The 13102-nt window shown below is 43.9% G+C and overlaps 1 protein-coding gene across 2 annotated transcripts in view; it reads left to right on the forward strand.

The window, feature by feature from the left end:
* NCKAP1L (NCK associated protein 1 like) overlaps positions 1-13102 on the forward strand; it is a 265246-nt gene that overhangs the window by 220989 nt on the left and 31155 nt on the right. For both annotated transcript variants that reach the window (XM_033938673.1, XM_033938674.1), the window contains 2 exons: positions 4533-4649; positions 7476-7585. In XM_033938673.1, coding sequence (XP_033794564.1) covers positions 4533-4649; positions 7476-7585 — 227 coding nt within the window. The remainder of the gene's footprint in view (positions 1-4532; positions 4650-7475; positions 7586-13102) is intronic.

Here is a 13102-nt window from a genome sequence, read left to right on the forward strand (position 1 = left end):
CCTCCCAAACTTATTGCAGGCTGCCACCAGGTTCTGCACCCTGCCCCCTTCCCTCCTTTGTCCGTCGTACCTCCTCTGCTGAACCCTGGTGGTCCAGAGGTGCAGCGGGCAGGAGCGAGCTTTCCACGCTTCTGCCCCACTGCTAACCTGGTCGGTCAATGGCTGCCGCAAGTTCTGGTTTCTTCAGCCGCTGAGCGGCACCAAGCAGGAGCGCACTTTGACACTGCTGCTCAGTGCTGAGCGGCTTCCTGACTGGCTCTTACAAATTTTTGCGAGAATTCATGGGAGCCTGGGAGGGAAGGGGGGAGGGGGCTGGGCACAGAGCCTGACAGGGGAGGGAGGGAATGAAGGCAGGAAGGTGGCTGGTGCAGAGCCTGAGAGGGGAGGGAGGGAAGAGGGCTGGGTGCAAAGTCTGACAGGGGAGGAAGGGGGCTGGGTGCAGTGTCTGACAGGAGAGGGAGGGAAGGTAGCTGGGTGCAGTGCTGGGCAGGGGATGGAGGGAAGGGGGCTAGGTGCAGAACATGACAAGGCAGGGCATTTGAATATTAAGCCGCCTGACTTATATTCGAGTCAACCATTTTTCCTCCTTTTGGGGGGGAAAATGGGGGTCTCGACTTATATTCAGTTCAACTTGCATTCGAGTATATATGGTATTTGTTGGCAAAAATATCAATTTTATACCAATTTTTAACCTATGCTGCCTGTATGTAAGTGGGTGTTTTCACATGGCGGACACTGATTATTCTTGCTTGTTTGTAAGGAGAGAGAAATACTGACAGGAGAGAGAAGTATCTTTTTGCACAGCCAACAGTAAGTTTTTAGATTTCTTAAATATGGGTTCCTTTTCAAAATTTACTGAAGTTTGAGATATGATCTTTTTTTGGTTATATTCCAGGCTACTCTGCCCATCTCTCTCTCACACTCTTCCCACTTGCCCTCAGCCACTTTGCCAGTCTTTCACACACACAATCCACCTGCCCTCAGCCACTCAGCCCATTTCTCAGAGAGCTTGTTGGTTTTGCTGTCTCATGAGATTGGAAGTTACAAGATCAGCAGGCTCTTCTTGCATCTCAACACGTATCAGTTACTGCAAAATGTCTAAAACCCTGTCTGATGTTATAACAAACTATATTAAAAAATTTTGATATCACCTCAGTAAGGCCAATAAATAATCCCGCCACTGCAAAACTCAATGCACAAACTTGTACAAAAAAGAGAGTTGGAACCTTACCATATCATAACAGCACTAACTCCCAGGACTCAATGAGCAACAACCTTATTTGTGAAAAATGCACTGTAAATATTATACCAGTTCCTAAAACACTAATACAGCACCTAGTGAGAAATCATAATAAGACTGCTGCAAGATTTCTACACAGAAACATTCTCTTTGGGTTCTCTATTTTTTTTTCTTCTATCTTTGAAGGGTATTCTGACTATTTGACATATCTTCTCTCTCCACGTCCACCTTCCCTTTATATCCATATCTATCCTGTCCAGCATCTACTCTCTGTTTCCTTGTCCTTTTGTACCCCTGTGATCAGTATTGCCTTTCTGTGCCCCCACCCCCTCTCAATCCATCATTCCTCCTCTGTCTCTCTGTCCCTATCCTCCTTCCATGCCTAGCATCTCTTCTCTGTGTATTACCTCTCTATTCTTTCCTGTCCCCACCCCCATCCTGTGGCTTGATGTCTCCCTCTCTATTCTTTGCCCTCCCCCTGTGGTTCACATCTCTACCTCCTTGAGTCCAGTGTTCCCCCCTGATCCAGTCACTCTCTTCTTCTCCACTGCCCTCCCCCCCCCCCAATCCAGCAGCATCTTTCCCTTTTCCATTAAGTCCAGCAGCACATCTCCCTCATCTTCATTCACCACCCAGGTCCAACAGTACCTCCACGTCTCCCTCCTCTGTCCCCAGTCCAGAAGCACCTCTCTCACTTCCCCCCACCACCCAAGTCCAGCAGCACCCCTCTCTCACCTCCCCTTTTCCCCTAGCAGCACCTCTTTTTCTCCCTCTTCTGCCTCTCTCTCCTGTCTTCCTACCTATCTCTTCAACACGTCACCGGCAGTGAGCAGCATCTCCTACCTGCTGCTCACACTGGCCTTGGCTCTCCTGACGTTATTTCCTGGTCATGGAACCAAGAAGTGACTTCAAAGGGAAAACTGAGGCCAGCATGAGCAGTAGGTAAGAGATGTTGGTTGCTGCTAATTTAGAGTTGAGGAGGAATGCAGGGGGTGCGGCGTGGTGATTTTGGGCGCATCCCTCACTACAACTTAATGTTGCCGGTGGTGCAGTGCTTTGCCTACCCCCAGTGGATGTCTCATGTTCCCCTGGGGGTTAACATACCACATGTTGGGAAACACTACTATAGTGCAGTGGTCTCCAACCTTTCTCATGCAAAGGGCCGCAGTGTGGATATGAGAAAAGCCAACAAGATTACTAATTTTGTAAACTGCCTGGACCTGCTTGTTCAGACTGGGTATTAAACATAATAGTAGTATGATTCTACAATACTTTAAGGATAGATTTTAAAAACCCACTTTATTTTGGATTGTCAACAGTAGCAACACAAGATTGAAATTAACACATTTACAGGCCTTGAAGAGCATTTGAGCCACCTGTTTGAGGGCCACAATGGAAGACTTCAGGGGCCACACATTGGAGACCATTGCTATAGTGTATCAGGATAGAGTTGCCAGAGATTTAGGACTAGCCTAAAATGGCTTTACTAGAAAAGTAGGCAGCTACAAAATAAGTGGGAAAAATCAGAAATCCAATTTTCAAGAAGGCAAACCCAGAAATTGATCAGTCTTTTCAATTGACTTGGAATGAGATGACTAGGAAATCTACCTCTCTACCCCCCCCAAATTTCTACAAGAATCTAGATCTGAGTCTCAGCCTGCCTGCCTGACATTGCTACCTGGAAGTTTTACTGCCATCTAAAATTAAACCTGGCCAAGACTGAAATCTTTATCTTTCCTCCTAAACCTGCCTCTCCCCTTCCTCCGTTCTCTAGTTCAGTAGATAACACTCTCTTCCTCCCTGTCTTGTTGGCTCACAACCTCAGGGTCTTCGTTGACTTGTCTCTCTCCTTTGCTTCATATATCCAACAGACCGCCAAAACCTGTTGCTTCTTTCTATACAACATCGCTAAAATCCAGACTTTTCTATCTGAAAACACTGCCAAGACCCTCATCCACACTCTCACCACCTCTCGCCTAGATTACTGCAATGTGCTTCTCACAGGTCTTCAGCTAAGCCATCGCTCTCTCCTTCAATTTGTTCAGAATTCTGTTGCACACCTAATATTCCGCCAAGGTCGATATACTCACGTTACCCCCTCCTTAACTTGCTTCATTAGCTCCCTGTCTGCTTCCGCATAGAGTTTAAACTCCTCTTACTGACCTACAAGTGTATTCACTTTGCGGCTCCTCAATATCTCTCCTTTCTTATCTCTCCCTATACTTTGCCCTGTGAACTCCATTCGTCAATTAAGTCTCTCTTGTCGGTACCCTTCTACAGCCAACTCCCGACCGTCCCTTCTTCCTTGCTGCGCTGTATGCCTGAAACAACCTGCCTGACTCGGTACATCAGGCTCCGTCTCTGGTGGTATTCAAGTCTAGGCTGAAGGCCCACTTTTTCGAAACTGCATTTAAATCTTAACCCTACCAATTTGTAAAGCACCACATCTGTTTGTCATTCCCTCTGTAGCCCCTACCTTCTCTACCTCTTCTCCCTTTGTTTTCCCTACATGAGCAGTATATATTGACTCGCCACTTTTGTCCAGTATGTCTTTCATAATTAGATTGTAAGCTCTTTTGAGCAGGGACTGTCTCTTGTGTGGTTTGATGGTAGCACTATAAAAATAAGAAATAGTAGTAGTAATTTAAAGCACAGCCATGCCTGCTGGGCTCTAGCTCTGTTAGATAAGAGAAAGACAGCATAGCCAACATTGGTTGGCAGGTGATACCAGAGGAGTGTGGGTACTGCAGAGACAAATTGTACCTTGTCAGGGAAGAGCTAAGCCAGTCCTTGCTTTACCCGTCTCCTTTTTAGTCATGGGTAAAAGTAACCTTTACTTGTGGAGAGGAGCCAGTCCTTGATCTATGGACTGGCAGTTTCCTGCTGTTCTTAGAGAAATTGGACTTGCAAGCCTGTAGATGCAGGACTGACAGTCTCTCCCTGCTGACATGGAGCAATATAGTAACCTTATCTCAGTCAGTCACCTTGTTGTCAACTTTGTTGTTCCAATGGTGGTATGTCAAATCTAAACAACACTCCTAGTGACTTTTGAAAAGATGAGCTCATCTCTCCAAATCAATGCATTGTTTTCAAATAGTGCATATATGTGAATTAAATAACAGAAGAATATCTCCAGGAGACAAAAAATCCTGATGCAGCCTCATTCATCAAAGCATTTAGCAGGCTGTCAGCTCTGGATATACCCTCCCACTGCAGAAAACAATTGGCGGCAAGAACAAAGCTCATTACGGAAATCTTTCAGCGGCTGTAATTGTTTCTCCGTTTCTTGTAGACAGCACCTCCCCTGAGGAAGAGTACAAGATAGCTTGCTTGCTACTAGTCTTTCTAGCTGTGTCTCTTCCCACACTGGCGGCTGATCCCCTGTCTTTCTACAGCATCGAGAAGGATGGTAAGGGATTCCAATGTACTTCCAGCCTGCTTGTAGCTAGTTTAATGAATGAGTATGGAAAAGCTTCCGAATTGTCTTCAGTTCTCATTATTGTTATAAAAATAATTCCAGGAAATTTAAGGACAATTTGATGAGTGACAACACTGGGAAATGAATTCACAAGACAGAGAAAGCATAAACAGCAGTACTGCAAGCTTCCATCACATACACACAGACACACTGTCCTACTACTAAACAAGTAGATACAGGCTGCGGCAGTCCTAGATTTCCTCCTACGCACTGCCCCACCATGGAACTGGTTCAGCACAGACAGCAGCAGAGCAAGATTCCCTCCTACAGACGCGGTGTCCCACCACAAAACAAGTATAGTACAGGCAGTGACAACTTCCTCACACATACACATGCTCGCTGCCCCACCATGGTACAGATACAGCACAGGCAGCAATCCACACAGTGCATACTGCCGCACCACAGAACAGGTACAGCACAGGCGGCAGCAGTGCAAGTTTCCCTCATACACACACACACACACTCACTGCCCCACCACAAAACAAGTGCAGTAGAGGCAGCAGCAATAGAAGCTTCCCTGACACACATAATCACACTCTCATAAGAACATAAGAACATAAGCAATGCCTCTGCCGGGTCAGACCCGAGGTCCATCGCGCCCAGCAGTCCGCTCACGCGGCGGCCCAACAGGTCCAGGACCTGTGCAGCAATCCTCTATCTATACCCCTCTATCCCCTTTTTCAACAGAAAATTGTCCAATCCTTTCTTAAACCCCATTACCGTACTCTGCCCTATTACGTCCTCTGGAAGCGCATTCCAGGTATCCACCACCCGCTGAGTAAAGAAAAACTTCCTAGCATTTGTTTTGAATCTATCCCCTTCCAATTTTTCCGAATGCCCTCTTGTTCTTTTATGTTTTGAAAATTTGAAGAATCTATCTCTCTCTACTTTCTCTATGCCCCTCTCATATAAAGACACACTGTGCTACCACAAAACATGTACAGTACAGAATTCACCCGACAGATACAGCATAAACAGCATCACATGCACACTATCTAAACAAGTAGATACAGGCAGCGGCAGTGCCAGCTCTCTTCATACACACTGCCCCATCATGGAACTGGTTCAGCATAGACGGCAGCAGTACAATCTTCCCTCTCGCACACACTTTGTCTCCTACCCCAAAAGAGATGCAGCAAGCAGCATGCAAGCTTTACTTACATACTGCCCCACCATAGAATACAGTAGGGGCAGTGTCGCCTGCTTCAAAGGTTGGCCTCTGATTTCTTTTTTTTTTATAATAAGGGGCTATTTTCACAGTGGTAATGGAGCTTGCAGGCCCACTAGAACAAGTGTGGTTCCTTTATAAAACGGACCATCAGGACACAGTGGATACCTACGGTAGTACTAGAGAAATTGTGCACCTACTTTCAAGCAGATATAAATGTAGATGAGTTAAATGAAAGCCTTTGCCTCCCCTGAGCGCCTTCATTTCTTTTTTAGCCAGGGGTCAAAGCAATCTTTACTTGCAGAGAGGAGAGCAGTGTTCAGAGTCCTCTTGCTATTTAGGAAATGCTTTATCCATGAAAATAACTTCAAAAATTGCTCTTTTTACTTTGCTTGGAATTTTTTGGAAGTTACACGGATATGTCCTTTGTTGCCAAATTCCTGCCCCTCTGAATGGATAACTTTTGACCAGGTGTGTCTGTATATGGCCAAAACGTATGTGAGCTAGATTAGAGGCATGCTGGCACAGCGCAAAAAAGCTATGCAGATAGCAACAATATTCAGCTGCATATTCAGTGGTCTGACTTTGGTATTTCATAAAGATAGATATGTGAAGATATAGGAATAATTTATCTGTATATAATATGTTCCTGTGGCCACTGTCCTGCTGTATTTTGTCCTTTCATTTTAGAGAGCAGCAGGAGAGGCAAAAATGAGACAAACTGAACAGTCAGCTGTGTAAGGGCTCCTTTTATGAAAGTGTGCTAGCAGTTTTAATGCACACACCGGATTAGCGCACGCAAGCCAAAAATCTACCGCCTGCTCAAAAGGAGGCAGTAGCGGCTAGTGCACGCGGCAATGTAGTGCACGCTATTCCGTGCGTTAAGGCCCTAGCACGCCTTTGTAAAAGGAGCCCTAAATTAAAAGGGTGAATTCCTCTTTTTGCTTTGAAACAAGAATGACATTTTTAATCTGTCTGGCTAAAAAGAACTACCTCCATTTGTTCAAATAGTTCATTGGATTTTGGTAACCCCAAAAACTAGACAAATTTTGGAACTTTGTGAACTTTGGAAGCAAGGACCATCAGGCCAGCTCAGTGTATGTGAGTGGGTCTTTGCTGTATCCCAAAATAATAATAATAATAATAATTTATTGTTTATATACCGCCAAAGCCAAAGTAGTTCGAGGCGGTTTACAATAAAGAAGAGCTGGACATACAGCGAAAAAAACAATGAAGTCAATGAGTAAAATGACTTTCAGGCTAGCATCACCATCACTTTTCCCCCTCACCACCATCACCTTGGGTAAAAATTCTAGCATTTCAGGTGGCAATGTGGGATAAACAAGTTAGTACTCGTATATCAATCTCTACTTCTTATTTGGCCTTCAGAAAATCATTGAAAACTTACTTGTTTGGCAAATACCTTGATTAATTTTTCGTGATCATACTATGATTGACTAATATTTCTTGAGGTAGTTGCGGTATATAAGAATTTATGTTATGTTATAAAAAGCCAAGAGATGGAATGAAATATAGCAGCATTAATAAAAAATCCAAACAAAATCCTCATCTATCTTTTCTTTCTACAGGCTACAGTAACAACACCCAGTGCCTGGCAAAAGCCATCATTAACGTGCTAGCGGCGCTGTTCACCATCTTTAACAAGAACATCGAGATCCATCTAAAGGAGTTCCTTCTGGTTAGCAAAATTTCATAAGAATTATTATTGAGAATAGTGTTGATAATTTTAATGGACAGTGCCTTTTATTCAAACAGGTTGCCAGAGTGTTTTTATGAGTCAGTAAATCAGAAAAGTGAATCCATGGAGCAGAAGGCTTACCAGCACATTTCTAGTGCTGCAGTGCATGGAAATATGCAGAGGGGAGAGAAAGTAGCAGTGTTGTCATTGGTGTCAGGTCAAAAGCGCGCCGCGACAAAGGCGCGCCCAGACAATTGAGCGCAGCGCGGAGGCGCGCGCCGCTCTAAATGACTGTTTTTAGGGCTCCGACGGGGGGGCGTGGGTTCACACCGTTGTCTATGAACCCAAAGGCGCGCCCAGACAATTGAGCGCAGCGCGGAGGCGCGCGCCACTCTAAATTACTGTTTTTAGGGCTCCGATGGGGGGGGGGGGCGTGGGGGGGAACCCCCCCACTTTACTTAATAGACATTGCGCCGCGTTGTGGGGGCGTGTGGGGGGTTGTAACCCCCCACATTTAATGAAAACTTAACTTTTTCCCTGTTTTTAGGGAAAAAGTTCAGTTTACAGTAAAATGTGGAGGGTTACAACCCCCCATAACGCCGGCACGATGTCTATTAAGTAAACTGGGGGGGTTCCCCAACAAAACCCCCCGTCAGAGCCCCTAAAAACTGTAAGTTTGTGCGGCGTGCGCTTTTGTCTTTCGCGCTGTTGCCTATGAACCGTTGTCATTACCTAATAATAAGTAGGAAGACTGAGGCACAGAGAGATAAAGTGACTCTTACAAGGTCATACAGAGCATCAGCGATAGTTGGAGTTTGAATGTGAGCAGAGCGAGATAAAGAGACCAAAAGAGTGTTTTACGCATACTTATTTGGATTTGACTCATGCCTTCCAGTTGTAGCTCGAGGTGAGTTACTCTCAGGTACAGCAGGTTAAAGTAATTCCACAATACATATGTATATTCTTGTCAGTCATCATGTATCAGAGACTTACCCAGAGGGCAGAATAGGGGCTCTGGTGGAGACAACACGTGTACTTTTGTATTTACAAAACTACTTGCATTAGTTTTGTTAAAAAATATACCCACAAAAAAGCGGATAGAAGTATTTATCAGTATGTTTTTCATAGGCAATTTTCAAAATGAAATAATGCAGTTACTTTGGCTTTGAAAATTGGTGCAAAGTTCATGGCTAAAATATACCCACGGATTTTGTTACTATGCAGGCAGTATGAAAATTGCCCCCCGAAGGGACTTAATCACTCAATATAGAGCTGGGATTACAAAGAATCAACAGCTACGGATTGATTAATATTGTAAAGCTCTTGCCTTCACTAAGGTTAATACCCCTGTGCTGCTTCTACTGAGAGCAACGAAAATGGTAAGAGGGCTGGAACACTGCTCATACGCCGAGAGGCTGGATAGGCTGGGGCTCTTCTCTCTGGAGAAAAGGAGGCTCAGGGGAGATATGATAGAGACCTTCAAGATCATGAGGGGCATAGAGAGGGTGGATAGGGACAGATTCTTCAGACTGAAGGGGACAGCAAATACGAGGGGGCATTCTGAGAAACTGAAGGGAGACAGGTTCAAAACAAATGCAAGGAAGTTTTTTTTCACCCAAAGGGTCGTGGACACTTGGAATGCGCTACCGGAGGAAGTGATCAGGCAGAGTACGGTACAAGGATTCAAACAGGGATTGGATGGTTTCCTGAGGGATAAAGGGATCGTGGGATACTGAGGGAGGAGCTGGGATGTAACACAAGTATAGGAAGTTAACCAGGTAATGAGAATTAAACCAACCAGGTCGTGCATGTGCAAGACCGGAGGGCTAGGACTTCGATAGGAAGGCAGGACTTAAATGGGAAACCAAGGTGGCAAGGGAGCCCCTTCTGATGATTAGACAGGTCTTGACCTGTTTGGGCCGCCGCGGGAGCGGACTGCTGGGCAGGATGGACCTGTGGTCTGACCCGGCGGAGGCACTGCTTATGTTCTTATGTTCTTATAGAATTTCCAAGTTCCTCAGTTCCAAAAGATTTTAGGCCAATCCTGGTTTTCTGATGCATTATGGGACCTGCAGCACTGATTTCAGTAGGTAGAGTTAGTGGCTACAAAAAATGCACTGCTTTGGGATGTAAGTCTAAAACAAGGACTGCGTAACTAGAACTGAGTAAATTGGCAGCTCTAAAATCGGAAGTTTCATTTTTTTTTTAAATAATGTGTTAACCTTTTGTCTGAGTTGCTTCTTATTTTATGCACTTTGGTTTATAAAACCAGGGGCTCCTTTTACGAAAGCGCGTTGGGGCCTTAACGCACGGAATAGCGCATGCTAAAATGCGGCGCTCGCTAGCCACTACCGCCTCCTCGAGCAGGCGGTAGTTTTTTGGCTAACACGCACTATAGCGCGCTCTAATCCGGTGCGTGCATTAAAAACGCTAGCGCACCTTCGTAAAAGGAGCCCTAGGTCTTTGATATTTAAACCCTACAGTCACCTTTGACTTCAGATGCTGACCATACTTTTTTTTTTAAAGTTTTTATTGAGAACAACTACAAAGTATAAGATTTTTAAAAACATGAATTTACAGAATATACAGAGAAAACCCCATATCAAAGTACATTAGAAACATTTCACACACTCAAAAAAAACTGAACATTTCTCCCCTCCCCTCATCATTCCAAAGCTAGTAAACAAAGAAAAGATCACTGGGGTTGACTCGTCTTAGTGATCTTAAATAAAGCAAAGATAACAATCCGCATTGTAAAACTCAACCCCTCCTAACCCCCACCCTCCCATACCAGGGCTCAACTAATCCCACCCCCCTTTTATGAAGCCACATTAGGGTTTTTGTTCTTAGTTGTTGTTTTTTCATAACTTTATTTATAACATTTTCACAACAGAACATAGTCAAAGGCAATACAAAATGCAAAAATCAAAACAATGAGAGATAATGGCCCATCTAGTCTGCCCATCCGCAGTGACTATTATCTCTTTCTCTCTCTGAGAGATTCCAAGTGCCTATCCCAGGCCCTCTTGAATTCAGACAGTGCATTTCTTTTATGTTTAGGTTTTCTGCAGGTTTCATGCACTAATAATAGCTGCAGAATCCTAAAAATTCAAACTCTTTACAACAAATGCATTAATTTTGCAAATGGTTTGCTTTAGAAAAATAAACCAGTATAGCGCACGTTATATGAGTTTATTTTTACCCAGACAAATAATTTGCATACTATATGTGCAAAAATACAGTATATTATCAATGGTATGATCTGAGTATGTGCCATTGCTAAAAATTTATGACTAACTTTAAAGGAATCATTTTAAATTTACACCTGCCGCCACTTGGACACCTAACTGTGCCAGTGAATGGTAAGATTCTTTGTCACCACACTTCTTTAAGTGTAAAACTTTTGACATTTTGTGTATAAAGCATTAGTGTTTGTTTGTGTTTTTTTAAATTGGTGGTAGATAAATGTATAAGTGCTTTTGAATGTCTGCTTATATGCATTTATCTGTGTTTCTCCCGTGTACCATAACACAGGGGGAGCAGGGAAAGGGTACTACTGGACAGGGGGGAGATAAAAGCAATGGAGAAGGGCTACTTCTGGACAGGGGGAGCAGGGAAAGGGTACTACTGGACAGGGGGGGAGGTAAAAGCAAGGGAGAAGGGCTACTGCTGGACAGGGGGAGCAGGGAAAGGGTACTACTGGACAGGGGGGGAGGTAAAAGCAATGGAGAAGGGCTACTTCTGGACAGGGGGAGCAGGGAAAGGGTACTACTGGACAGGGGGTGAGGTAAAAGCAAGGGAGAAGGGCTACTGCTGGACAGGGGGAGCAGGGAAGGGGTGCCGCTGGACAGGGAGGAGAGCAAGAAAGAAAAGAAAAGCCTAAGTCTATTCTAGCACCTGTTAATGTAACGGCCCCTTTCACATTTCAATGGCTTGCTCAGTGCGATTTTGTTTTGGATGTGTATTTTTTTTTTTTTTTAATGGTTCCAAAAGATAGAAGCAAAGAGCACAAACGCATACATTTTTGGGGAAAAACGAGATAGACATTTTGCAGTTTTCACAATGAGCATGTTTGGTACTGGATTTTTGTGGTGTTCTGCAAAACATCTAAACTCAGATTTAGACATCACATTGAAAAAGGCCCTTCCGCATCAACCAGTTCGCCATTATTCACATGCACATTTAAAGAATTCCAGTGTGCAGTAAATGCATAGCCCTGGCATTATCTGATGGTACCTTCTCAGTATTCCCAGCTCACTGCAGCTGACTGTAATTCTCATTAGTGTCACTCACACCACTGCTCTACCGAAGCTCTTTAAATGCTTTCCATGAATTGTAATTACAAGGAACTGCGGGAGAAATTGTTTCACAATAAAACAATCTCTGAGAATTGACAAACAGTGCTACATTTACCTATACGATGACACCTGACTTCCAGACATACCCCGCCACATATCAGCAGATATTTACTTGGGACAAGGGAAATAAACAATAGCACAAAGATACTGTACATTATTCCCCTCTGGGTTTAAGAATAATTAAGAAAAAAGTGTATTGGCTGACATGATGGCTGTAAGGAGGACAGCTTCTCCCTCCAGAACTGTGCAATCCTGGACCCTAAGTCTAGCTGTTTGATAATACAGTATAATATAGTGTAATTCAGTTTGGGCAGTCATGCTATTCTATTTACCCAGGGAAATACTTTTAAAACCCATAGGAGGAAATGTTTTTTCACTCAGAGAATAGTTAAGCTCAGGAACACGTTGCTGGAGGTGTGGTAAGAGCGGATAGCGTAGCTGGTTTTAAGAAAGGTTTGGACAAATTCCTGAAGGAAAAGTCCATAGTCTGTTATTAAGCCTCTGCTTGCCCAGGAACGGTAGCATGGAATGCTGCTATTCTTTGGGTTTTGGCCAGGTACTAGTGATCTTGATTGGCCACCGTGAGAACGGGCTACTGGGCTTGATGGACCATTGGTCTTGCCCAGAAAATCTATTCTTATGTTATGTATTTACCATGTGTTATGGTACACGGGAGAAACACAGATAAATGCATATAAGCAGACATTCAAAAGCACTTATACATTTATCTACCACCAATTAAAAAAAACACAAACACACACTAATGCTTTATACACAAAATGTCAAAAGTTTTACACTTAAAGGAAGTGTGGTGACAAAGAATCTTACCATTCACTGGCACAGTTAGGTGTCCAAGTGGCGGCAGGTGTAACTTTAAAATGATTCCTTTAAAGTTAGTCATAAATTTTAGCAATGGCTCATCTCTCCTGCCGCAATAATGATTGCCCACCCCCCCAAACCGCGGCACTTCGGGGTGAGGATCGCAGCAGGGGAGATGTGTTTGTGCTCTTTGCTTCTATCTTTTGGAACCATTAAAAAAAAAAAATACACATCCAAAACAAAATCGCACAGAGCAAGCCATTGAAATGTTGAAGGGGCCGTTACATTAACAGGTGCTAGAATAGATGCATAGACTTAGGCTTTTCTTTTCTTTTCTTTC

Source organism: Geotrypetes seraphini, chromosome 3, assembly GCF_902459505.1.
Source record: "Geotrypetes seraphini chromosome 3, aGeoSer1.1, whole genome shotgun sequence".
Taxonomy (NCBI): domain Eukaryota; kingdom Metazoa; phylum Chordata; class Amphibia; order Gymnophiona; family Dermophiidae; genus Geotrypetes; species Geotrypetes seraphini.